The sequence below is a fragment of the Lepidochelys kempii genome, chromosome 7 (genome assembly GCF_965140265.1).
Source record: "Lepidochelys kempii isolate rLepKem1 chromosome 7, rLepKem1.hap2, whole genome shotgun sequence".
NCBI classification, from domain to species: Eukaryota; Metazoa; Chordata; order Testudines; family Cheloniidae; genus Lepidochelys; species Lepidochelys kempii.
Genome location: NC_133262.1, coordinates 125,317,179 through 125,343,631, shown reverse-complemented (window position 1 = coordinate 125,343,631; position 26,453 = coordinate 125,317,179). Strand labels below are relative to the sequence as shown.

Genomic DNA, 26,453 nt, shown 5'->3' with positions numbered 1-26,453 from the left:
AGACCCCCCCCCCAGCCGGCACCAGCACCGCTCAGCTCTGCACAAGCCCCCTCGCCTGGCAAGGAGACGGCAGCCCAGCCCCCCATGACTAATAACCAGGGCTCCGAGCAAGCCCCTGGGCCCAGAAAACACAGATTTGGGGTTTGCAGAGAATCTGGACTTTTCACCTTTTGTGAGAGAATAAAAACATTCTGCAGCACCCCCGTATCCGAGCCTGCCGGATCCGGCCGAGGGTGCCCACCTGGGGCCAGGGCAACACGCACAGCGAGTCAGCGAAACGGCAGAGAAATGCAGAGTCACGTTTATTGGGGGGGTTATCATGGAAAACTAGGCTCCCTGGTCCTAACAGCACAGTCCTCCTCAGAGCTCCCCCGCCTTCACCCAGGGACAGGGGGCTGGAGGCACAGAGCAGGGACCTGCCCAGGGGGCCGAGGCCACTGGGACAGGTGGTTTCTCACTGGTGCCAACTCAGCCAGGGAGAGTCACATCATTTACCAACCGGTGCAAGAGAAGCAGAGGGGAAGCTGCTGTTGTGTAAACAGAGGAGCCACGTTCACACCACACCCTCCCCAGGACTCATATCGGGTACCGGGCCCAGGCCATGGGGCCAGAAAGTTAATAAACCCAAACTGGAGAGTCAGACACTGGGCCTAAGTGGTGGAGAAAGAGGGGGAAGGGCTAGACTATCCCACCCTCCCTTGTGAGTCCTTAAGGACAGGGGGAGGGGGAATAGGCAGAACAGAAGCCGAAGGGAGCTTCACGCTGACAGCCCCCCATCCCCAGTCTCCTGGGACCCGGCCGTGGTCACCCTGCTCCTGAGCAGCCCAGGGCAGAGAGGGGGACACCCTGGCACAGCAGCAGCAACCACCCCAGCTAGCCCCTCTGCCCCCCCCCCCAGGTCTCCTCTCGCTCCAGCTACGCCTGGCACCCCAAGGAAGGGCCCCTGGGCTGCCAGCCTGGCCAGGCATGAAGCGCTCTCCTTGCTCCCGTTCCTTTGGTGCCGGTTCAGGGCGTTTGCCATGGGACAAAGCAGGTGGAGGTCTCCACGCAGCAGCCCCACCTTTTAACCCTGCTTCACGTGACCTGCACGTGGCAGATGCTGCCCTAGGGCCAGGCTGGAGCCTGCTGCCAGCGGCTCACGGGGCAGCAGGGAGCCCCCCCCCCCCACCCCAGCAGAACAGGTGCCGGCTACCCCAGCAGGGCGTGTGCAGCCCAGGGGGCCTGCAGGGGCCCCACAATCCCTCACAGGGGGACACAGGAGCCAGCTCCAGCTACACACACAGTAATGCCCACATATGCAGGGGTCAGCGCAGAACGGGCAGTGGGCCTCGCCCTGCCTGCGAGACCCTTGCTCTGCCCTGGCCCTGTATTGCTTCCAGCCCTCACTCACAGCAACCCCCTTGCTGAGAGAGGAGCCCCCCAGGGCCATGGGGGGGTGAAGCCTTTGCCCGGATTCCGTGGGGCAGGGCGGCAGCAGAGCAGGGGGGTGCTGTGGGCCCAGGTGACAGGAGCAGAACCAGAGCAGGGGGGTGCTGTGGCCCCAGGTGATGGGAGCGGAACCAGCAGCCCAGCATGCAGAGTGCGAGCCAAGAGCCACCCCACGCCAGGCCCTCTACTCCCCCTGCCCTCCCCCCATGGCCCATTCCAGCCACCCACTGCACTCCGCCCAGCCCAGCACAGCACAGCCTGGCTCCTGCCTGCTTCCATCTGCCTGCAGGCGGGGAGGAAGCCCAGCCCAGTGGGGCGAGGAGGGTCTGCTCCGACCCCAGGGGCAGGCTGTGGGGGACTTAGCTAGCAGAGGGCACTGTGCATATGGTTACCCCTCTGGCTTGGCAGGTCAGGGTGACTGTCAGGGGTTTGCAAAGGCCCCTGAGGCACTGCCCCAGAGCAGAGAGGAGGGGTGGCTGGCCTCAGTCCCCTGCCCCAGTCAGGACCCCACAGCAAAGCTCCAGGGAACAGAGCAGTGGGGCCCATGCAGCCACCCAGTGCCATGGGCTGGGCAGTGCCAGGGCAGGCGGGGGGGACTCAGCAACGCAGGGTCCTGGTGCTCTCCTGCCCAGAGCAGCAGGGACAGGCAGCCGGAGACGCCCCTGCTGGGGGCTCCGCTCACTTGACGAGAACCTGGTTACACAACGAGCAAACGAACACTGTCTCCCTCTGGGCATCTGGGGCTGGAAGGAAAGGAGCTGTCAGAGATCCACTCCATTGCCCCCCCCAGAAACCCAACCCCCATCACCCTTCTCAAAGACCCCCATCACCATCCAACAACCCCCAACACCAACCCCCATTCCCCATCACTGCACCCCCCACATCCCATCACTTCCATCCCCCCCAGAGACCCTCCCCATCATTCCCAGCTAGCAGAGACCTGTCCCCTCCCCAGCTTGCCCGGGATCGGCTGCACCATGGCCCCCAGTAGAGCCCCTCCCACACCAGAGAGCAAAGGGAGAGGAGCCAGCAATCGCCGCTGCCCGGTGTCCGGTTTTGTCAAAAAGAGACCGTGGCAGCTGACCAGGCTGGTAGGAGTCTGGTCGGGGCGCAGCGGGGTTCAGGGAGGCTCCCTGCCAGCCCTGGCTCCGCACGGCTCCCAGAAGCCGCCGGGATGTCTGGCCCCTAGGCGTAGGGGCAGCCACCATGGCTCCACATACGCCCCCAGCCCCGAGCACCAGCTCCGCAGCTCCCATTGGTCGGGAACCGTGGCCAATGGGAACTGCGGGGACAGTGCCTGCGGGGACAGGCAGCATGTACTGCGCCTAGGGGCTGCAGGGACCTGGCGGCTGCTTTCAGGAGCGGCACGGAGCCAGGGAGCTTCCCTTCCACCGCCTGGGAGCTGCACCCCGCACCCCTGCCCCAGGTTGGAACCCCCTCCTGCACGCCAAACCCCTCCACCCCAGCCGAAGCCTGCAGCCCCTCCAGCACCCCAACCCCCTGCCCCCTCCTGCACCCCAAACCTCTCATCCCCCAGCTCCACCCCAGAGCCTGCAGCCCCAGCTGGAGCCCTCACCCTTCCTGCACCCCAACCCCGAGCCAGCCCAGTGAAAGCAAGTGGGAGTGGGGGAGAGCAAGCGATGGAGGGAGGGGGCTGGAGGGGGGGCGCCACAAAGGGGCAGGGCAGGGGTGGGGCAAGGGAGCTGGTTTTCTGCAGTTAGAAAGTTGGTATCCCTACTTGAGTGCCGATGCACTGCTGCCACCCCACTGCCTGGGTGAGGCCAGGGCTGGAGTCGCCAGGAGCCCCCCCCACAGTGCCCTGCCCCCCTCCCCACAGCGCCCCCTGCTGGAGTCGCCGGGAGCCCCCCCCAGCCAGTGCCCTGCCCCCCTCCCCACAGCGCCCCCTGCTGGAGTCGCCGGGAGGCCCCCCTCCCCACAGCGCCCCCTGCTGGAGTCGCCGGGAGGCCCCCCTCCCCACAGCGCCCCCTGCTGGAGTCGCCGGGAGGCCCCCCTCCCCACAGCGCCCCACCCCCCTCCCCACAGCGCCCCCTGCTGGAGTCACCGGGAGCCCCCCCAGCCAGTGCCCTGCCCCCCTCCCCACAGCGCCCCCTGCTGGGACAGGCTAGGGCTGGAGTCACTGGGAGGCCCCCCCCAGCCAGTGCCCTGCCCCCCTCCCCACAGCGCCCCCTGCTGGGACAGGCCAGGGCTGGAGTCGCCGGGAGGCCCCCCCCAGCCAGTGCCCTGCCCCCCTCCCCACAGCGCCCCCTGCTGGGACAGGCCAGGGCTGGAGTCGCCGGGAGGCCCCCCCAGCCAGTGCCCTGCCCCCCTCCCCACAGCGCCCCCTGCTGGAGTCACCGGGAGCCCCCCCCAGCCAGTGCCCTGCCCCCCTCCCCACAGCGCCCCCTGCTGGGACAGGCCAGGGCTGGAGTCGCCGGGAGGCCCCCCCAGCCAATGCCCTGCCCCCCTCCCCACAGCGCCCCCTGCTGGAGTCACCGGGAGCCCCCCCCAGCCAGTGCCCTGCCCCCCTCCCCACAGCGCCCCCTGCTGGGACAGGCCAGGGCTGGAGTCGCCGGGAGGCCCCCCAGCCAGTGCCCTGCCCCCCTCCCCACAGCGCCCCCTGCTGGAGTCACCGGGAGCCCCCCCCAGCCAGTGCCCTGCCCCCCTCCCCACAGCGCCCCCTGCTGGGACAGGCCAGGGCTGGAGTCACCGGGAGCCCCCCCAGCCAGTGCCCTGCCCCCCTCCCCACAGCGCCCCCTGCTGGAGTCGCTGGGAGCCCCCCCCAGCCAGTGCCCTGCCCCCCTCCCCACAGCGCCCCCTGCTGGGACAGGCCAGGGCTGGAGAGGCCCCCCACCTGCACCCGCTCACCTGTGGCTCCCATGGAGGATTTGGGGACTTTGTAGGAGCAGCAGCGGGAGCAGAAGCTGTTGCCGCAGTTACTGCAGCTCCGCTGGGGAGAGAGACGCCGGTCAGTGTGCAGCCCCCCCCCGGGGAAAGGCAGGCGATTGCCTGTCGGGGGCAGGGCAGGGGTTGCTGGAGGCCGTCCCGGGGGGCTGTGACCCAAGGACCTGCTGAGGGCACCCGGGCTACGGAGATCACCTGGCTCTGGCACCCACCTCGAGTGCCAAGGAAGGTCCCGCAGGGCCGAGCTGCCTGCAGGCTAACCGCTGTCCCTCGGGCAGAGACGCGGCAGGAGGGGGGACGCGCCCCTCTGGCTGGGCACGGCCCTATGGTCTGGCACAGCGGGCGCGGTCAGGGCACAGTGCGGGTCAGGCTGCAGGGGAGACCGGGGGGAGGTCGTCCCAGCGTGGTGACGTCAACACTACAAAGGGGCTGAGCCGGTGCTGCAGCATAGACACGCAGTCCAGCACGGAGCGTAGCCCACCTCCCCAGGCGGCAGCCCGACGCTGGCTACACCAGGGCCTAGGTCGGCAGGGGGGTGAATTTCACTCCCCAGACCATGCCCTGGGGCCAGCTAATTCACCAGCAAAGACCTGACCTAAGACCAGTCCCTGTTCGCTGTCTGGGGTGCAGCGGAAACCGGGTGCGTGAGGACAAGCAATCGGAGAGGGGCTCTCACCCAGCTGGGGCCAAGTGCGGGCTCTGGTGCCAGGGTCCTCACGTCCCATGGCTGGACTCCCCCCGACCCGAAACATGGCTTATTCTCACACTGTCTCACCCCAGACTCTGTGGGGTCCGGCAAGCAGCAGCCTGGGCCAAGTGCCAGGCAGGGAACGGCGGCTGGGCCCTGTGGCGGGACACTCGGGGGATGGCGGGTGCCTGTCGCTGACTGTCCGGAGAGCAAGGCCTGCAAGCAGCGCTGTGTGGCAGGTTCAAGGAGCCGACCCACGCACCAACAGCCCAGGGCACGGGGTGGCCAGGAGGCCCCACTACTGCCCAGCTGAGCCAGCCAGGCCAGGGCCCAGAGAGACCCAAGCGGAGCTGGCAAGATGGGAGCGGGTGGGAAGCAGGCAGGACTCACCCTCTTCTTGAGCACGGAGAAGGTGGCTGCACAGCGGGTGCAGCTCCCTAGAGGAGACAGAGCAAAGAGTCAGGCTGGGCACTGCCTGGGGCTGAACTGCCTGCAGCAGGGGGGACGTGGGAACTCAGCCTGGCGCCAGGCCCTGCGCCCCAGGGGCCAAGGCGATGCCCTGGCCCAAGGCAGCCTCAATGCAGAGACCAGCTTCTCTGCTGTCTGCACAGCCTCCCCCGGAGCCGCCTGGCACGCCTGGGAATGCCCTGGCTCTGGAAGCGGCAGCCGCCCGCACCCTAAGCTCCCACGGCCACGTGCCCGTTGCTGCCGCCCGGGAGAGTGGGGACCCAGCTCGGAGCCCCAGGTCCAGCCCAGCAGGAGCCCTGGCTCAGGGGATCTCCTGGGGGCTCCAGCCTGGCTGCAGAGGCCAGAGCTCCAGCTGGCAGGGCCCTGCAGGGGGCACCAAGCATCCCCCCGGCAGCATTACCCCTGGGGGAGCCCCCCACTGCCCACAGCGTGGCTCAGGGCCGGGCAGACCTGGCACCCGGACAGCACAGCCCAGCCAGTGCCCATCCCCAGCTCCCCGGGGCAGCAACCGCCCGGGCACCCCCAGGCCAGCCCCTGACAGACAGACACAGGCGGGGGGGGGCTGCCTCGCCAAGCTGGCGTTCGCCGCCCCTCCTGCCAGGCTGGCGCTCAGCTGCGCCCCTGCCCCGCCGGCGTTCGCCGCCCCCCCCTACCGAAGTTATTGCTGGGGCATCGCTTGCGGAGCCGCTCGGTCAGCCGCGACACCTTGCTGCGGATCACCTCGTTCTTGCTCATGACGCTGCTGCCGTCCGGGAGGCCGAGGTCGAACACGGCGGAGCACTGGGAGACCTCGTCGTCCTCCTGCCGGAGAGCCCAACTCAGCCGGGGGCCGCTCCCTGGGGACCCAGCTGGGCGCAGAGCTCGCCCTGACCGAGCCTCCCGCGGGCCACAGGGCAGGAGCTGCTGCTCAGCCTGGTTCCGCTCCAGGGACCCGAGGGCCGCGCTCTGCCTGGGGCAGGTGCCACCCCCGTCCCCGGCGAGCGCCAGCCCTGCCTGGTACTCACCATGGCCAGCGCCTGGGTCTCCTTCTCCCGCCGCGTGGAGAGAAGAGAGGAGAGGCAGTAGCAACAGAACACACAGAGGCAGGCCCCCCCCGCCCCTGCCCGGGACAGCCATAGACCCCCAGCTTCTCCCCGAGGCAGAGACGGCAGCACTAGGCTCTGCCTGCCTGGCACATGGGCAGCACGTGCCAGGGTGTGGGGAAGGGCCGGGGGCAGGACCCCCCCCCCACATCCAGCCCCTCTCATTCTAAGGGGGAAAGTGAGAATCCCTGTCCAGCTCTCGCTCACCGGTGCCCTCCAGTGGCCGCCCGAGGGGGTACACAGCTCAACGCAATGCCCACCTGCACCCTGGTGTGTGGGGAGCCCCCCACCCGCCCCGCTGGGTACGCACCTCAATAGCATCTTTAAACTCCTCGTCAGGCTCTGCCTCCTCTGCTTCCTCCACGCTGCCGGGCGTGAGGTCCTGCCAGGATACAGGCCCAGTCACTACGGCCCTGCCCACCCGGGCAGGGAGCGGCGCGGGCAGCTCAGGGAAGCCAGGGCCGTGGGCAGGGCCGCGGGCAGCACAGGGACCAGGCTCCGGATGGGGGCCGGGAAGCACGAGCCAACAGCCCCCAGCCCAGCCGGCTCACCTCGGTGCTCGTGGGCGTGGGGGTCCGATCCACCAGGGGACTGCCCCCCTCTGCTCCCGCGTCAGGCTCCACTGGCTCCAGGGTGCTGGCGAGGGGCTTGGGGCCGAGGCGTCGCTCCATTGCAGCCTTGAGCTCCAGCAGCACTGGGGAGAGAGCGAGCGTCGGGGCGGGACACACCTGGAGCATGCCAGCCTCCCCCAGGCGGGGCCCAGAGCTCCCACCCCCAGGCAGGGTCCAGCCCAGCCATGATCCAGGCCCTAGCAGCAGCTTCCATGGTGCCGAGGGGCAGCCGCAGCCCCGGCATGGAGCTGGGGCCGCTGCCCCTCCTGCCCCACAGTGCACAAGGGCTGGCTGGGACAGCAGGGCCCCCCCCAGACCTGCCGTTCCACGTGAGGCAGCCCTCCCCCGGCAGAGTCCCGGCTAGCACTCACTCCTGCCACCAGCTCCCCGACTTGGGGAGGGGACCCGGGGAGATGCTCGGTCTCTCTGGGCCACGGATCTGGTCGGTACCGGGGCAGCCCAGGGGCCGATCCTGCGGTGAGGGGCCAAGCAAGTCCCTAGCTCGGCAGAGGGAACAGGATGGCATCTCGGGCGCTAGTGGTCTGAGCCCAGGGCCAGCAGCTGCCTTCACACCGGCCTCGTTGGGTGCCAGGCTGCGGCGTCACCCCCTGAAGGGCCAAGCAGCAGCTACTGCCACAGCCAGGATCCTTGGACCAAAGGGGCAGCGGGAACCTGGCACAGAGGGCACAGGGGACCCCAAAGAAGAGGGGCAGCAGGGAGGCTGGCAGCAGGGAGGCTGGCAGCAGGGATGACCCTGGCAGCTGTAGCTATGGGGAGAGTCAGACCCAGGGGGAACCTGCCTGGGCCCAGCCAGGAGGGGGGTGCTTGTGGGTCTCCAGTTGGCACTTGTCCCCTGGCAGCCAGTCAGACCCACTGCTGCCCCCAGAGCCCATGGGCGCCCTCGGAGGGGGCTCTCACCTCGGTAGAACTCGGCGTTCCCCAGGAAGAGGGTGCTGTTGAGCAGGGCGAGGACCCAGCAGAAGGGCAGCAAGTACAGGACACAGAGGGAGCCCAGCAGCGCCCCATAGAACCTGGGAAAGGAGGGTATAGGGCCCAGAATAGCAGGAGCGCCTTGGCCACACGCCTAGCATACGCACCCCGTGCCACGCGTACGCAGCCCCCAGCACCTCTCCCACCATGTGTATGTACCTCCCCCATGTCCCCAGGCCATGTCCCCGCAGTGTATGCCCCCACCCTCGTACAGGCTGTCACAACCATCCCCCTACAGCTGCATAGAATCATCGAAGATCAGGGTTGGAAGGGACCTCTGGAGGTCATCTAGTCCAACCCCCTGCTCAAAGCACGACCAATCCCCCACTAAATCATCCCAGCCAGGGATTTGTCAAGCCTGACCTTAAAAACCTCTAAGGAAGGAGATTCCACCCCCTCCCTAGGTAACGCATTCCAGTGCTTCACCACCCTCCTAGTGAAAGTTTTTCCTAATATCCAACCTAAACCTCCCCCACTGCAACTTGAGACCATTACTCCTTGTTCTGTCATCTGCTACCACTGAGAACAGTCTAGAGCCATCCTCTTTGGAACCCCCTTTCAGGTAGTTGAAAGCAGCTATCAAATCCCCCCTTATTCTTCTCTTCTGAGGACTAAACATCCCCAGTTCCCTCAGCCTCTCCTCACAAGTCATGTGTTCCAGTCCCCTGATCATTTTTGTTGCCCTCCGCTGGACTCTTTCCAATTTTTCCACATCCTTCTTGTAGTGTGGGGCCCAAAACTGGACACAGTACTCCAGATGAGGCCTCACCAATGTCGAATAGAGGGGAACGATCACGTCCCTCGATCTGCTGGCAATGCCCCTACATATACATCCCAAAATGCCATTGGCCTTCTTGGCAACAAGGGCACACTGTTGACTCATATCCAGCTTCTCGTCCACTGTAACCCCTAGGTCCTTTTCTGCAGAACAGCTGCCTAGCCATTTAGTCCCTAGTCTGTAGCGGTGCATGGGATTCTTCCGTCCTAAGTGCAGGACTCTGCACTTGTCCTTGTTGAACCTCATCAGATTTCTTTTGGCCCAATCCTCCAATTTGTCTAGGGCCCTCTGTATCCTATCCCTACCCTCCAGCATATCTACCACTCCTCCCAGTGTCATCTGCAAACTTGCTGAGGGTGCAATCCACACCATCCTCCAGATCATTTATGAAGATATTGAACAAAACTGGCCCCAGGACCGACCCCTTGGGGCACTCCACTTGATACCGGCTGCCAACTAAACATGGAGCCATTGATCGCTACCCGTTGAGCCCGACAATCTAGCCAGCTTTCATCCACCTTATAGTGCATTCATCCAGCCCATACTTCTTTAACTTGCTGGCAAGAATATTGTGGGAGACCGTGCCAAAAGCTTTGCTCAAGTCAAGGAACAACACGTCCACCGCTTTCCCCTCATCCACAGAGGGAGTTATCTCGTCATAGAAGGCAATTAGATTAGTCAGGCATGACTTGCCCTTGGTGAATCCACGCTGACTGTTCCTGATCACTTTCCTCTCCTTTAAGTGCTTCAGAATTGATTCCTTGAGGACCTGCTCCATGACTCTTCCATGCCCAAAGTCCACCCCCACCCCCGAAACACAGGGGAGCCAACCTGGACACCTCCCTTCCTCCCAGACACACTGGGCACCAGGTGCCTGGCTCACTGGCTGGGTTTGCAACCTCTCCAGGGGGTCCCCAGCCAGGCCCTGCAACAGAAAGGACCAGAGGAGAAAGCCCCTGGGGGCGGGGGGGGGCGGGGCAGACTCACTGGGACGATAGGGCAGGGGTCTCCCAATGCAGCACACGGTACGCCCCCTCGCAGGCATAGCACAGCCAGCTCAGGAAGCCCTCCAGGTGGATCAGGCTGGGGAAGAAACGGGAGCGTCAGGGGGTGCCCACCCCGGGCATGTACCCAGCCACCCAGACCACGGATCCACCCCACCCCGCGCAGGACACGCGTCCCATCCTCCCCAGCGGGGCCCACAGCCAGGAACTGAACCCAGTCCCTGCCAGTCGCTGAGCTGGGCAGCCCCTCGCCTGCGCCAGGCCCAGCAGCACAGGGGCACTGGGGCTGCCCCACTGCTCAGAGCCAGAGGCTGCTGAGCAGGGCCTAGCCACCCCAGGGCCTGTCTGGCGGGGACCCTGCCCCGTGGCGGGCAGTTACGAAACGGAGTCATCGAATATCAGGGACCTCGGGAGGTTCTAGTCCAACCCCCTGCTCAAAGCAGGACCAATCCCCAACTAAATCATCCCAGCCAGGACTTGGTCAAGCCAGGCCTTAAAAACCTCTAAGGAAGGAGATTCTACCACCTCCCTAGGTGTGAGGAAGTGGGGGAGATTCCTGGTTTCCTTGCTTCCTAGGGGTTCCCCCGCCCCTTGGTTTTCCTATGGTTTGCATGCAGAGGGAGTGGGAATCAGTTTCTCTGGGGGTTACCGGTTTAACAAGATGACGGGAGAGGGAGCTTGTTGTTCCAGAGGACCAGCCAGGGAACTGGGGACCCTGGCCGATGGCCTGGTGACCCGGGGGCCCCGCTCAGTGGCAGCTGGTTCTGGCCAGCAGGAGAACAAGGGCTGTGAAGAGAGAACCCCCGGGACCTGAGGGCAGACGAGAGGAGAGGGGTCCAGGCGACCCTGTTTACCTGAAGAGAAGACAATGGACAGAGGGGGGCTTGGGGCCGGTGCTATCAGATGCCCAGCAGGGAAGCAGGGGGGCTCTGGGCTGGAGGGAGGGAGCAGGCAGAGCCCCCCTGCGTGCAGGGGGACTTGGATGTCCTGTGCTGAGGGAGGCCAGGCCTGAGGTCCTGAGTTTCCTGGACTGTGTTCAACACTCAATAAACCTCCTGTTTTACGCTGGCTGAGAGTCGCTGCAGTGTAGAGAACAGGGGGAATCGTCCCCTTTGGGAGGCGGAGGCCCTGGGGGGTCCAGAGTGAGAGGACTCCCCGAGGGGGCCCACGGCAGAGACAGGGGTGCTAAAGCTCAGAGAGGTGTGGATCCAGGAGGTGGAGGGGCTTAACCCCGAGAAAGAGTGGCCCCCCTAGAAGGGCTGTCTCACTGAAAGGGCACCCTGCCACGGACCACACGGGGCCAAGAGTGGGCACGATCGGTGAGTCCGTGACACTAGGTAACCCATTCCAGTGCTTCACCACCCTCCTCGTGAAATAGGGTTTCCTAATACCCAACGTAGACCTCCCACACTGCAACTTGAGACCATTGCCCCTCATTCAGTCATTTGCCACCACTGAGAACAGTCTAGATCCATCCTCTTTGGAAGGGGGGTTCAGGTAGTTGAAGGCTGCTATCAAATCCCCCCTCACTCTTCTCTTCTGCAGACTAAATAACTCCAGTTGTCTCAGCCTCTCCCTGCCTCCACTCCACAGGCCTGAGCCCTGGCGGGGAGGGGTGGGGGTGTCAGGTGTCTCACCCCCAAGCTGGAGTCCCTGAGAGCCCTGCCCGGCCACACCCCGCCCCGCCCCACCCCACCCCGTAGGGCCCCAGCACTTACAATCTCTTCACCTCAGTGACGGCTTCATGCCGCGCCAGCCGCACCTGCTGCAGGTCCTCGCGCCGCACGCTGTGGTACCTCTGGCGCACCAGCTCCGGTGCCGGCCGGCGGGCCCGGCAGGCCTCCTGCAGGTAGCCCAGCAGGGCGGGCACCAGGACCAGCAGTGCGCACAGCGAGAACCAGGCAGCTGGAAGAGCCAGGCCACATCAGGCCCCCAGGCCGGAGCAGAACCAGCCCCAGCCCCAGCTGTGCCCCAGGGCATGAGCCGGTTCCAGCCCCATGCTTGCAGCCCCTCCCATCAGCCATGCTCACCTGCCCAGCCCCCCACCCACCCCGCCCCCCGCCGCCCCTTCCTCCCCCGCCCCACCCGCCTGCTCCCCATCCCCCACCCGCCTGCCACAACATGCCCTGCCCCACCAGCCTGCTCCCCATCCCCAGCCCCCGCCACCCCATCCTCCCCCCCACCAGCCTGCTCCCCATCCCCCACCCACCTGCCACGACATCCCCAGCCCCCGCCACCCCGTTCTCCCCCCAACCAGCCTGCTCCCCATGCCCACCCCCCCGTCCCCACCCCCCCCCCCCGGCGACCCCTTACCTTCAGTCAGGGTGAGCAGCAAGAAGTTGAGGCCCAGGCAGGTGAGCAGCGAGCACAGAGGCATCTGCCACCTGCAGGGCAGAGCCCAGGTTAGCGGCTGCCAACCGTGCTGGAGCCAGAGGGAGCCCCCCCCACCCGCAGGCGATGCTGAGAGCCCGGGCACAGCACCTACCTTAGTAGGAAGTGGATCCCCTCCCAGGCGTCCCCCAGGGGCTCCAGGTACATCTCCAGCCGCTTGGAGGACAGGACCAGGCTGAAGAGGTCGAAGGCCGGGGACTTGGGGGGGGCAGGCGACTCCATCTGGGCATCGGGCTGGGCAGGGCCCCCCTCCAGTCCCTGCCCCGCAGCCTCACGCTCCGTCACCTGCATGCTGCACACAGGAGTCAGACCCTGCCCGCCGGCCCCGGGCCGCGCTGCCTGCTGGGGGGGGTGCGGGGGGAGGAGACACTCAGGGGCTGCGGGACATGGGAGGTTCTTGGACAGGGCCCCCACTGGCCCCCCATGGGGGGAGCACCCTCCAGAGCAGGCCATGGCCCAGGGCAGCACGGCCAGGCCCTGCTCAGCCAGCCGGGCAGAGCCAGCCCAGGGACGCACGAGGCAGCCCCACCCGGCTGAGGGGCAGAGGGGCCCGGGCACCGCCTTGGCGGCTCGCAGCCCCTTCCCGCCGCCAGCGCAGGAGACAGGCCCAGGCAGCCGCAGCCCAGCAGCCAATTGCCTCCCCCGCCAGGGCGAAGGCCCCGTCCCCTCGCTGGCCTGGCACGTCCCGCCCCCAGGGCGGCCTGGGGCCCGAGCGCTCCGCTCCGCAGGCGGGAGACAAGACCGGGTGCCGGTGCCCGCCGCGTCTTGGGGGCCGGGGGTCCCACATCTCGTCAGCCCCAGACTCGGCAGGAGGGATGAACCCCGCAGCCACCAGCGTGCCAGAGCTCTGCCGGTGCCCCCCCCTCCCGGCCCCGCCCCGCCCCGCCCCGCCCCGCCGCCCCCTGCCGGCCCCGCCCCGCCGCCCCCTGCCGGCCCCGCCCCGCCGGTGCCCCCCCCTCCCGGCCCTCCACCCCCTGCCGGCCCCGCCCCGCCGGTGCCCCCCCCTCCCGGCCCCGCCCCGCCCCGCCGCCCCCTGCCGGCCCCGCCCCGCCGGTGCCCCCCCCCTCCCGGCCCGCCGCCCCCTGCCGGCCCCGCCCCGCCGGTGCCCCCCCCCTCCCGGCCCGCCGCCCCCTGCCAGCCCCGCCCCGCCGCCCCCTGCCAGCCCCGGCCCGCCGGTGCCCCCCCCCTCCCGGCCCGCCGGTGCCCCCCCCCTGCCAGCCCCGCCCCGCCGGTGCCCCCCCCTCCCGCCCCGCCGCCCCCTGCCAACCCCGCCCCGCCGGTGCCCCGCCGCCCCCTGCCAACCCCGCCCCGCCGGTGCCCCCCCCTCCCGGCCCGCCGCCCCCTGCCGGCCCCGCCCCGCCGCCCCCTGCCGGCCCCGCCCCGCCGGTGCCCCCCCCTCCCGCCCCGCCGCCCCCTGCCAACCCCGCCCCGCCGCCCCCTGCCAACCCCGCCCCGCCGGCGCCCCCCCCTCCCGCCCCGCCGGCGCCCCCCCCTCCCGCCCCGCCGGCGCCCCCCCCTCCCGCCCCGCCGCCCCCTGCCAGCCCCGCCCCGCCGGCGCCCCCCCCTCCCGCCAGCACCCCCCAGACTCGGGGGGGGGGGGTCTCTCACCTGGCCGGAGCCCCCGGCCGGGCCCCGCCCTGGGACCGCAGTGTCTGCTTGCGGCGCTGCTTCCTCAGCACGTGACCCCCGGACCCGCCCATTGCCCCCAACGGCCAATCGGGAGCGCGGGGGCGGGTCTTGCCAGGAGGCCCCGCCCCCGCTCCCCGGCCAGACCCCGCCCCCAGAGCCCAGACCGACCCGCCCCCTCCCAGGCCCTGGCCCCGCCCCCCACCGCCGAGAGCGTGGGGTGGGACCCCTGGCGGGGCGGGGCGGCCGGTGCAGGGGAAGCGGGTGGCGACGCCCGCCGGGCTCTGCGGGGGAGCGGGCGGGCTCGGGCGGCTCCCGGCGTGGGCAGCAGCGCGGGGGCGCGAACCCCGGGCCGCCGGGGGGGGTCCTTGGGCCGGCCCCGGGCGCCAGTGGGGAGGGGGCCTCAGGCCCGGCTGGGCTGGCCCCCCACGGGCGGGGAGGCGTCCCTGCCCCCCGTGAATGCCCCCAGTGCCGGGCGCAGGGGAGCCCCCCGGCAGCGCTCCAGGGCCTCGGGGCGCGGGCGGAGGAGGGTCTGGGGAGGAGGGAGTCAGGGGAATGTTTTGGGAAAGGAGGCGCCTGTGCAGAAGGGGCGGGCTCCACCTGGACCACGCCAGCCCCAGCTCGCTGGCAACCAAAGGGTCCTAGAGCAGGTTTTAGGCGAGGGCCTGGGGGAAGCTGAGGGGCAGAGAGGAGCAGGGGGTGGGGACAGAGGCGTCCCCTCGGGGAGATCCATTCACGGGGCTCTCGAGGTCTTAGTGAGGAGGAGAGGCTGGAGAGGTAGAAAGAGCCCTCTTCAATTACATCGCCTGCAGGCAGACAACTGAGCGCTTGTTGTGGCGGGGTGGACATTTCCTGTATTCCTTTGTATGAAAACTGGGTGTGCCTCAGTTTCCCCTAGTTGCTGCATGGATAAGTAGGTGGTGGGAAAAGGCCGTTTAGTCTCGGGCTGCTGGGCAGGCTACAACAGAGGTGGGAATGTCGCCTGGCTGTCTCTGGTTTGGGGGCCCAGGTCTATGGGGGGGCCCATGAAGACAATGGCAAATCCAATCACTGGGACATTTGGTACCTAGCAGCTACGGGCCATCAAGGTCCCGCCCTTGCAGGAAGCCAGCCAGGTGTGACCAGCTGGACAAAGGGCTGAGGAGGGGCCAGCTGGGACAGGCCCGGGAATTTGAACAGAGGGACAGAGCAGGAGGCAAGGGTGGACACCGCTTGGCTGGGGTAACCAGAATGGGCCAAGCATGCTGTAACTTTCTGAGTTCTGTGTGAAGCAAGGACTTTCTAGCTGTGTTCCAGACATCCACTGATAGTTTTAAAAGTATAATACAAGAGGCCACCAAAGAGTTGGAAGAGCAACGAGCAAAAGGCTCAAAAAATGTTAAGTACTTCAGAAGCCTGGCAAACAGCCACTGGAGAATCACGATGCTAAAGGAGCACTCAAGGACCACAAGGCCATTGCGGAGAAACTAAATGAATTCTTTGCATCGGTCTTCACGGCTGAGGGTGCGAGGGAGATTCCCACACCTGAGCCAGTCTTTTTAGGTGACAATCTGAGGAACTGTCCCAGGCTGAGGGGTCATTAGAGGAGGGTTTGGAACAAACTGATAAACAGCAATACGTCCCCAGGACCAGATGGGATTCACCCAAGGGTCCTGAAGGAACTCAGATGTGAAACTGCAGAACTGCTCACTGTGGTGTGTAACCGATCACTTCAATCGGCCTCTGGACCAGGTGACTGGCGGAGAGCTAATGGGACACCCATTTTTCAAAAAGGCTCCAGAGGTGACCCCAGCAATGACAGGCTGGTGAGCCTGACTTCAGTATCTGGCGAACAGGTTGAAACTAGGGCTCTCCAGGGATTAAAAAAATTAATTGCGCTTAATCGCACTGTTAAACAATAATAGAATACCATTGATTGAAATATTTTGGATGTTTTCTACATTCTCAAATATGTTGATTTCAATTACAACACAGAATACAGTGTACAGTGCTCACTTTCTATTTATTTTTAATACAAATATTTGCACTGTAAAAAACAATAGAAATAGTGTATTTCATAGAATCATAGAATATCAGGGTTGGAAGGGACCCCAGAAGGTCATCTAGTCCAACCCCCTGCTCAAAGCAGGACCATTTCAGTTCACCTCATACAAGCACTGTAGGGCAATCTCTGTATCATGAAAGTTGAACTTACAAATGTCAAATTATGTACAAAAAAAAACTGCATTCAAAAATAAAACAATGTAAAACTTTAGAGCCTACAAGTCCACTCAGTCCTACTTCAGCCAATCGCTCAGTCAAACAAGTTTGGTTACAATTTACAGGAGATAATGCTGCCCGCTTCTTGTTTACAATGTCACCTGAAAGTGAGAACAGGCGTTCGCATAGCACTGTTGTAGCCGGCGTCACAAGATATTTACGTGCCAGATATGCTAAAGATTCATATGTCCCTTCATGCTTCAACCACCGTTCCAGGGGACATGTGTCCATGCTGATGACAGGTTCTGCTCAATAATGATCCAAAGCAGAGCTGACCGACGCATGTTGATTTTCATCATCTGAGTCAGATGCCACCAGCAGAAGGGTGATTTTCTTTTTTGGTGGTTTGGGTTCTGTAGTTTCCGCATCGGAGTGTTGCTCTTTTGAGACTTCTGAAAGCATGCGCCACACCTCGTCCCTCTCAGATTTTGGAAGACACTTCAGATTCTTAAACCTTGGGTCAAGTGCTGTAGCTATCTTTAGAAATCTGACATTGGTACCTTCTTTGTGTTTTGTCAAGTCTGCAGTGAAAGCGTTCTTAAAACGAACATGTGCTGGGTCATCACCCAAGACGGCTATAACATGAGATATCTGGCAGAATGTGGGTCAAACAGAGCAGGGGACGAACAATTCTCCCCCAAGGAGTTCAGTCTCAAATTTAATTAATGAACATCATCAGCATGGAAGCATGTCCTCTGGAATGGTGGCCGACATGTAAAGAGGCATTTGAATGTTTAGCATATCTGGCATGTGAATATCTTATGATGCCAGCTACAAACGTGCCATGCAAATGCCTGTTCTCACTTTCAGGTGACATAGTAAATAAGAAGCAGGCAGCATTATCTCCTGCGAATGTAAACCAACTTGTTTGTCTGAGCGATTGGCTGAACCAGAAGTAGGACTGAGTGGACTTGTAGGCGCTAAAGTTTTACATTGTTTTGTTTTTCAGTGCAGTTATGTAACAAAAAAAAATCTACATTTGTAAGTTACACTTTCATGATAAAGAGATCACACGACAGTATTTGTATGAGGTGAATTGAAAAATACTATTTCTTTTATCATTTTTACAGTGCAAATATTTGTGATAGAAAATAGTATAAAGTGAGCACTGTACAGTTTGTAGTCTGTGGTGTAATTGAAATCAATATATTTGAAAATGTAGAAAAACATCCAAAAATATAAATTTCAATTTGTATTCTATTGTTTAACAGTGTGATTAATTGTGATTAATTTTTTTAATTGCAGTTAATCTTTTTGAGTTAATCGTGTGAGTTTACTGCGATTAATCGACAGCCCGAGTTGAAACTATAGTAAAGAACAGAATTGTCAGACACATAGATGAACACCATATGTTGGGGAAGAGTCAGGATGGTTTTTGTAAAGGGAAATCATGCCTCAACAATCTACTGGAATTCTCTGAGGGGGTCAACAAGCATGTGGACCAGGGGGAACCAGTGGATACAGTGTACTTAGATTTTCAGAAAGCCTTTGACAAGGTCCCTCACCAAAGGCTCTTAAGCACCTGGCCAAAGCATTTCACAGCCACCATGAACACCCACCCCCACCCCCTGCCCCAGCGAGTACAGATTCCTCAGAAATGCTCCAAGCTTGGCTCCCACTAGCCACACTGCAGGAGGGAAGCCGTTCAAGCAGGCCCCAGTGCTGGGTAAGTTTCCAGCCCAATCTTAATGCTGCCCTCTCCCAGCCTGCCACTGGGCAGGCAGCTGCCAAGCTGAGGGGGAAGCCCAGTGGCCAGGGGATGCTCCAACCTGCACCCAGCTCCCTCAGTGCACATGGGCATTCAGACAGCTAGTGCAGGGTCATCACCCAGGGGCCCTGGAGGCACCCACAGGACATGGTGGGCCGTGGGGGGGGGCAGCACCTGGGCACCCTCCTGCCACTGGGCACAGAGAGATCTGAGTGACAGGCAGCTGGCTCTGCAGTGAGAGGGCAGGGGACAGTCCAGGCCAAACAGGTCAGTCCCTGCCTGGGACGTCTCAGTGGTGCGTGGATATTCAGGCCCCTGTGAGGGGAGCCCAGCCCAAGGCCTGGCACCTCCAGACGTTGCGCCTCCAGACGAGGCAGAGCTGCCTGAGCAGAAGGCCCTGTCTCTTGCCTGGCCACAAGCTGGGAGCAGGATTCTGGCCCCACAGGCACAAGGGATCACAGGGTGAGACTGCACCTGTCCTGCACCCAGCACAGGATTTGGGCCAGCGGTGGGTGCTGGGTACATCCCCCCAGGGGCCGTTCAGCCTTCTAGCACCTAGGGCAGAGAGAGGGTCTCTCACCCTGCGGTTAGGGAGGAGTCTTGAGCAGGTCCCACAGAGGTCCTATCCCACCCACCCCCCGCCCTTCCCACTGCCCCTGCTGAGCAATTCCTGCCTTTCCCCACTTGGTATTTTGCTCTGGTCCCTTTCATTCCAGTCTGCATCTCCCACCTGCCGCCACTCTGGGCTTTTCTGCAATCCCAGCCCTAGGTGGGCAGTGAGGACTGGTGGGTAGAGTGGGAGAGCAGGGAGTCAGGACTCCTGGGTTCCAGCCCCACATGTGGGAAGGTATGGAGCCTAGTGATTAGAGCAGGGAGGCTGGGAGCCAGGACTCCTGGGTTCTGTCCTCCAGTGACCTCCTCAACTGGAGGACAGTGACTGTGGCCCACCTCCTGGGGTGGGGTGTTACAGAGAACCCCCATCATGGGTGCCCCCTTGGCAGCACAGGCCAACCCTCCTCAGCTTCCCCTTCACAGTCTCTCCCTAGGCCTCTCCGCTCCCCCACCGCCAGTTCATGCTGCTGCTGCTTCTGCAGCTCTTTCTCAGGCTCTCGCTGTCTCTCACAGTTTTTTTGCTCTCTCGGACTCAGCTCCAATCCCGTCCATCTCCGATCCCCCGATGGGGAACTCAATCGTGAAGACCCCCGTCTGGTCGGGGACAGGAGTCTTGGGGATGCCTGGCTCCCACTCCAGCTGCTCCCAGATCCTGCTATAGCCCCACTGGGGTCAGGAATCTGTTCCTTAGAGTGGTCATCCTCCTCCAGCTGCACGATTAACTCTGCTTTGGTGAACTTTCCAATGCTCAACCCTCTCTTCCTGCACAGGGTTACAATGTCCTTCTGAGGGAGACGATGACAGGCTGTGACGAAGCAGGACTGTTCTTAATGTTTCCTCTGAATCGTGTGGGGGTGCCTCAGTTTCTCCTATGCAGTTCCTAAGTATCTAGGGGGTGGGATAAGGGTGTATGATCATTGCAGAGCCCTAGAGGGCAGGTGTGGGCAGGGGTCTGGACACAGACAATGGCCGACACCCTGTTTCCTGGCCACTGATGGCCTGGGCCCTCCCCCCCCCCCCAAGGTGAGAGCTGAAGGGTTGGAGAACAAAGGAATCAGGTGACCTCCTGGCCCAGGAAAGGGACAAAGCCCAGAGGAGGAGGGGCTGGAGGGAGTTTCAGTTTGGGGCTGGCTGGGACATGGAGTGAAGGGCAGACTTGGTTGTCTGGCTCACGGACCCCCAGCATGGACCCAGCTGAGGGGTCCTGTTCTCTGCACCTGCAAGCTCTGTGTTAGATCATGTCCCTGTTGTCTAATAAACCTTCTGTTTTACTGGCTGGCTGAGAGTCACGTCTGACTGCGAAGTTGGGGGGTAGGACCCTCTGGCTTCCCCAGGACCCTGCCTGGGCGGACTCGCTGTGGGAAGCACACGGAGGGGCAGAGGATGCTGAATGCTCCGAGGTCAAACCCAGGAAGGTGGAAGCTGGGTGAGCTGTGTGTCCTGCAGACAGGCTGCTCACAGAAAGGAGACTTCCCCAGAGTCCTGCCTGGCTTCGTAGGGAGCAGTTCCAGAGCATCGCCCGGGGACTCCATGACACAGGCCATCACTCCACTCTTCCCAAGTTGTTTTGGATGCACAGGCCTGTGTGATCTCACCTCCCCACGGTTTCCAGGGAGAACCCCTAGTGTGCCAGCCCTTCTCAAGGTCACCACCTCTTTGCCAGGGTCGAGCAGCAGATTCCTCCGCCCCTTGGACTGCTCGCTGCAATCCCCAAGGGGACCCTGTTACTGCACAGTCCTCGCTGGTCACACACTCCCAGGGGTTAACCACCCCCTGAAACCGCTCATCTCTGAGCCTTCAGCAGGCCTGGTCCTCATCAATCCTCCTTCGTTTTACTGCTCCCCCATCACTCACTGCAGGAAGCGCCACCCGCGTGGTGCAGTACATCCCACCGCTGCCACCAGTTGTCACGGAGTCCCTGGGCGATGCTCTGGAACGGCTCCCCATGAAGCCAGTCAGGACTCTGGGGCAGTTGCCTTTCTGCGAGCAGACTGTCTTCAGGACACACAGCTGACACAGCTTCCCCTGTCCTGGGTCTGACCTTGGAGTATTCAGCATCCTCTGCCCCTCCGTGCACTTCCCACAGCCAGTCCACTCAGGCAGGGTCTTGGGGAAGCCAGAGGGTCCTGCCCCCCAACTCTGCAGTCAGACGTGACTCTCAGCCAGCCAGAAAAACAGAGGTTTATTAGAGGACACAAACATGGTCTGACACAGAGCTTGCAGGTGCAGAGAACAGGACCCCTCAGCCCGGTCCATTTTGGGGGCCAGTGAGCCAGACAACCACATCTGCACTTAACTCCTTGTCCCCAGCCTGCCCCAAACTGAAACTCTCTCCAGCCCCACCTCCTCTGGGCTTTGTCCCTTTCCTGGGCCAGGAGGTCACCTGATTCCTTTGTTCTCCTACCCTTTAGCTCTCACCTTGCAGGGGGGAAGGGCCCAGGCCATGAGTGGCCAGGAAACAGGGTGTCGGCCATTCTCTGTGTCCAGACCCCTGCACACACCTGCCCTCTAGAGCTCTGCAGTGATCATACACCCTTATCCCACCCCCTAGAGACTTAAGAACTGTCTAGGGGAAACTGAGGCACCCCCACACTATTCAGAGGAAACAATAAGAACAGTCCCGCCTCGTCACACCCCCTCGTGCCTGGCTCCCTCCCCCAGCCCTGCCCGCCCCTCCTGGAGCACAAGCGTGTGCCCAAGCTCCCAGCAGCTTGCACCTGCCCCCTGCCCCACCGCCCCCGGCACACAGAGAGCCCATTCAGCAGCCGCCAGGGCAGGAAGTGCTGGGCCTGTGGAATGCGGCCACTTGGCTCCCTCCTGCCCCGGCTGCCTCACTGCAGCCTTGTTCTCACTGCCTGGCAGAGAAAACATCAGAGGGGCGTGCTCAGCCCCCTTTCCCCTCCCCCTCCCTGCTGGGGCCCCAGCAGCCTGGCCAGCCCCAGGCGGGAACCATCCCTGCAGCTGGGGCCCCATGCAGACAGCAGGGCTGCTGGGCTGAGTCGGGCCGTGGGGAAAGCCCTGGAGATGCTCAGGGCGCTGCTGGGACTGGGAGAGATGGGCTGTCCTGGCATGCGGGGCTGGGAACGGGGCCTGGCCAGGGCTTGGCCTGCCTTTGGCATTGCTGCAGCCATGCCGCTGGCCCGGGAGCCCTCGGTAACGCCGCAACTCCGCCACTGTCACGGAGTCCCCGGGCGATGCTCTGGAACGGCTCCCCATGAAGCCAGGCAGGACTCTGGGGCAGTCGCCTTCCTGTGAGCAGCCTGTCTGCAGGACACACAGCTCACACAGCTTCCACCTTCCTGAGTCTCAGAGTAGCAGCCGTGTTAGTCTGTATTCGCAAAAAGAAAAGGAGGACTTGTGGCACCTTAGAGACTAACCCATTTATTTGAGCATGAGCTTTTGTGAGCTACAGCTCACTTCATCGGATGTGTCAGGATTCATCCTGGGTCTGACCTCGGAGCATTCAGCATCCTCTGCCCCTCCGTGCACTTCCCACAGCGAGTCCACCCAGGCGGGGGCCGGGGAGGGCCAGGGGGTCCTGCCCCCCAACTTCGCAGTCAGACGGGACTCTCAGCCAGCCAGTAAAACAGAGGTTTATTAGACGACAGGAACATGGTCTAACACAGAGCTTGTAGGTGCAGAGAACAGGACCCCTCAGCTGGGTCCATGCTGGGGGGCAGGGAGCCAGACAACCCCGTCTGCCCTTCACTCCATTCTCCAGCCAGCCCCAAACTGAAAATCCCTCCAGCCCCTCCTCCTCTGGGCTTTGTCCCTTTCCTGGGCCAGGAGTTCACCTGATTCCTTTGGTCTCCAACCCTTTAGCTCTCACCTTGCAGGGGGGAAGGGCCCAGGCCATCAGTGGCCAGGAAACAGGGTGTCGGCCATTGTCTGTGTCCAGACCCCTACACACACCTGCCCTCTAGGACAGTGGGGTGGGAGGAGGTATTGTTTCATGATTTCTGTGTGTATATAAAGTCTGCTGCAGTTTCCACGGTAAACATCTGATGAAGTGAGCTGTAGCTCACGAAAGCTCATGCTCAAATAAATTGGTTAGTCTCTAAGGTGCCACAAGTACTCCTTTTCTTTTTGCGAATACAGACTAACACGGCTGTTCCTCTGAAACCTTACCCCACTGTGACGATGTGACTCAGCAGGGAGGGGGGAGGGTTGACCTGGGAATGTGCCCTGGGGATGGGAGACCTGAGAACCTGTCACCTGAGCCAGGAGGGGGAGGGGGAGGTAACACCTCTGCCCAGGAATGTGGACGGAGGCTGCAGCAGGGAACCTGCTGGGTGAGTTTAGTTTCAGTTTGGGGCTGGGTGGAGGAACACAGGGAACCCCAGGGCTGGGGTCTAAGCTCCCTGCTCCCCCAGAAGGACGTGATTGAGGGGTCCTGGTTGTACCCACAAGCTCTGTTTTTGGACTGTGTTCCTGTTGTCCAATAAACCTTCTGTTTTACTGGCTGGCTGAGAGTCTCAGTGGATCCCAGGAAGAGGGGTGCAGGGCCTGGACTCCCCCACACTCCGTGACAACTGGTGGCAGCGGTGGGATCTACTGCACCCCGTGAACGGCGCTTCCTGCAGTAAGTGACTGGGGAGCAGTAAAACGAAGGGGAATTGACGGGGACCAGGCGTGCTGAAGATTCAGAGAGAGACGGTTTCGGGGGGCGGTAAACCCCTGGGAATGTGTGACCAGAGAGAAAGACTTTTGCAGTAACAGGGTCCCCCGGGGGATTGCAGCGAGCGGTCCCAGGGGCGGAGGAATCTGCAGCTCGACCCTGGCAAAGAGGTGGTGACCTCGAGAAGGACTGGCACACGAGGGGCTTTTCCTGGAAACCGTGGGAAGCTGCCCAGGCCTGCGAGTGGCCAGCAGGGAGATGTACGCTAAACGCCTGAAGAGCGACCTGGTGGAGCTGTGCAGGCAGAGGGGGCTGCACATCGGGAGGTCCACCAAGGAACAGCTGATTGCCCAGCTGGAGGAGAGGGATCGCTTGGATGACCAGATCCCTGTCCCTGAGGGAAGCCGCCCGGCAGACGCAGCGTGGGCCCTGGGGCCTGACCGGGCTGGGAGGGGTCAGACTGCTGCTGAGGACATCCCGAGACCCTTCCTACCTATGTCCGGGGGAGGGGTTGGGGGAAGCCCGGCGAATACCGAGGGCACCCTGACCCCGGCACCCAGCAGGGGATCCTCCCGGCGGAGCTCCCCATCCCTGGAGCGGAGGCGGCTGGAATGGGAGAGGGAGATGAAAATGAGGGAGCTGGAGGATCATGAAAAACAACGTCAACATGAGCAGGAGGAGAAGGAGAAACAACGTCAACATGAGCGTCAGGAGAAGGAGAAACAAAGGCAGCATGAACTGGAGCTGGCCAGGCTGAGGAGCAGTGGGGCCCCGGCTGCGGCTGCGGTGAGTGCGGGGGGACCCAGGACGGCAAGGAACTTTGATAAGTGCTTCCTGGCCCAGCGGAAGGAGGGGGAGGACATAGATAGCTTCCTGACGGCCTTTGAGAATGCCTGCGAGTTGCACAAGGTTGACCCTGCAGACAGGCTCCAGTTTCTCACCCCCTTACTAGACCCCAAAGCCGTGGAGGTGTACAGCCGGATGACAGGGCCGGAGGCAGGGGACTATGGACTGTTCAAACAGGCCCTGCTCCATGAGTTTGGGCTGACCCCCGAGATGTACCGGAGAAGGTTCCGGAGTCAGCGTAAAACGCCTGAGGTCACCTACCTACAACTGGCCAACCGGATGCAGGGATATGCCCGCAAGTGGACAGCTGGGGCCCGAGCTAAAGAGGACCTGCTGGACCTAATCGTACTGGAGCAACTGTATGAACAGTGCCCGTCCGACCTGAGGCTGTGGCTGGTGGACAAAAAGCTCGAGAACCCCCAGCACGCAGGGCAGCTGGCCAACGAGTTTGTGAACAGTCGGTCAGCGGGTAGCCGGGAGGAGTCCCAAAAGAACAGGCCCCCCCCGATGCAGAGAGTCACCAGGGGGCCTCCCAGCGGGGAAATAGGGAGAACCCCTTCCCACGGGGAACGCCTGGCGTCGGGCCCCTCCGACCCGCTCGAGGGGACCAACGTGACCTGAGCTGCTATCACTGTGGCCAGAGAGGCCACGTACGGTCCCAGTGCCCCGGGCTCAGGGACAAACTGAGCAGACCCAACCTACCCAGGGTTAACTGGGTAGGGACCCAGCTGGACGAGGGGCAGATGACCCAGGAAAGGGGGCCTACCAGTTTACCACCTGCCCCGGAGGGAAGAGTACCCCAGGCCAGCTCCACCAGAGGGCTGGAGGCTCTGGACTCAGGGTGCTCAGTTTACAGGGTGGGCGCGGGGCTGTCCCTCCGGAGAGAGTGCCTTGTTCCCCTGGAGGTGGATGGGAGGAAGGTCAATGGATACTGGGATACGGGCGCGGAGGTGACGCTGGCCCGGCCCGAGGTGGTGGCCCCAGATCGGGTGGTGCCCAACACCTATCTGACCCTGACAGGGGTGGGCGGGACCCCATTTAAGGTGCCCGTGGCAAGGGTACACCTGAAATGGGGGGCCAAGGAGGGCCCCAAGGATGTGGGGGTACACCACCATTTGCCCACTGAAGTTTTGATGGGGGGAGACCTAGAGGACTGGCCAAGCAAGCCCCAGGCCGCCCTGGTTGTGACGCGTAGCCAGAGCCGGCGAGGGACACTGCTCCCTGACCTCGGGGAGGGTATCACACCGGAGGCGCAGGACCCTACCCTGGTGGGGAGGGAGGGCCGAGGGGCACGGCTCAGAGAGGCGGAGGCCTCGGACCTGGCCAGCGAGAGGGAACCGGGCCCCATCCCTTCCCCAGCCGCTGAGTTCCAGGCCGAGTTGAGGAAAGATCCCTCCTTGCGGAAGCTCAGGGACCTGGCCGACCTCAGTGTGGGACGGACCATGAGGAGAGGCTGCCAGGAGAGGTTCCTGTGGGAGAAGGGGTTCCTGTACCGAGAATGGGCTCCCACAAGGGAAGTAGAGTCCTGTGGGATCAGGAGGCAGCTGGTGGTCCCCCAGAAGTATCGCCGCAGGCTCCTGTACCTGGCCCATGACATCCCCCTCGCAGGGCACCAGGGAATCCGGTGCACCCGGCAGAGGTTGCTACAGAACTTTTACTGGCCCGGGGTCTTTACCACGGTCCGGCAGTATTGCCGATCCTGTGACCCCTGTCAGAGGTTGGGGAAGGCCCGGGACAAGGGGAAAGCAGCTTTGAGACCTTTGCCCATCATAGAGGAGCCTTTCCAGAAGGTGGCCATGGACATCGTGGGGCCTCTCAGCAAGACGACCCGGTCGGGGAAGAAATACATTCTGGTGGTGGTAGATTTTGCCACCCGCTACCCCGAGGCAGTGCCCTTAGCTTCCATTGAAGCAGACACCGTGGCCGATGCGCTCCTGACCATTTTCAGCCGAGTGGGGTTCCCCAAGGAAGTCTTGACAGACCAAGGCTCCAACTTCATGTCGGCCCTGCTCCGGTGCTTGTGGGAGAAATGTGGGGTCCGGCACGACTGGGCCTCAGCTTATCACCCCCAGTCCAACGGGCTGGTGGAGAGGTTTAACGGGACGCTAAAGATGATGCTGAAAACCTTTATGAACCAGCACCCGCAGGATTGGGACAAGTACTTACCTCACCTGCTGTTCGCGTACAGGGAGGTGCCCCAGGAGTCGACCGGATTTTCGCCTTTCGAACTGTTATATGGCAGGAGGGTGAGGGGCCCCCTGGACCTGATGAGAGACGAATGGGAGGGGAAGGCCACTCCCGATGGAGAGACAGTGGTGGAGTATGTCCTGATCTTCCGAGAGAGACTGGCTGAACTCATGGGCCTGGCCAGGGAGAATCTGGCCAGAGCCCAGAGGAAGCAGAAGGTCTGGTATGACCGCACGGCACGGGCCCGTGCCTACGC

At 63.1% G+C, this 26,453-nt stretch overlaps 1 protein-coding gene across 8 annotated transcripts; it reads right to left on the bottom strand.

The window, feature by feature from the left end:
• Positions 1-285: 285 nt before the first annotated feature.
• Positions 286-14,016, bottom strand: ZFYVE27 (zinc finger FYVE-type containing 27). 8 transcript variants are annotated; one of them, XM_073354637.1, is made up of 15 exons: positions 13,950-14,016; positions 12,436-12,633; positions 12,264-12,334; positions 11,680-11,855; positions 10,600-10,760; positions 9,934-10,029; positions 8,097-8,209; positions 7,119-7,261; positions 6,878-6,949; positions 6,490-6,510; positions 6,139-6,286; positions 5,408-5,454; positions 5,105-5,233; positions 4,294-4,375; positions 286-2,171 (listed from the first exon to the last, which is right to left on the bottom strand). In XM_073354637.1, the coding sequence occupies exons 2-15, from the start codon at positions 12,630-12,632 to the stop codon at positions 2,107-2,109; spliced, it is 1,521 nt and encodes a 506-aa protein (XP_073210738.1). In that variant the 5' UTR covers position 12,633; positions 13,950-14,016; the 3' UTR covers positions 286-2,106. The 8 variants fall into 8 exon arrangements, with proteins under 8 accessions (XP_073210738.1, XP_073210736.1, XP_073210735.1 ...); XM_073354635.1 differs by having other exon boundaries at positions 12,436-12,680; positions 13,950-14,008; XM_073354634.1 differs by having other exon boundaries at positions 12,436-12,683; positions 13,950-14,004.
• Positions 14,017-26,453: the final 12,437 nt, after the last annotated feature.

What these genes read in the sequence shown, in the direction of transcription:
- ZFYVE27 (XM_073354637.1), bottom strand. Translation starts at nt 12,632, where the DNA reads ATGCAGGTGACGGAGCGTGAGGCTGCGGGGCAGGGACTGGAGGGGGGC. An exon ending in AGACCCAGGCGCTGGCCATG is followed by an intron (nt 6,287 to 6,489) that starts GTGAGTACCAGG and finishes GCTCTCCGGCAG; the next exon opens with GAGGACGACGAGGTCTCCCA. An exon ending in ATGCCCCAGCAATAACTTCG is followed by an intron (nt 5,455 to 6,138) that starts GTAGGGGGGGGC and finishes TGTCTCCTCTAG; the next exon opens with GGAGCTGCACCCGCTGTGCA.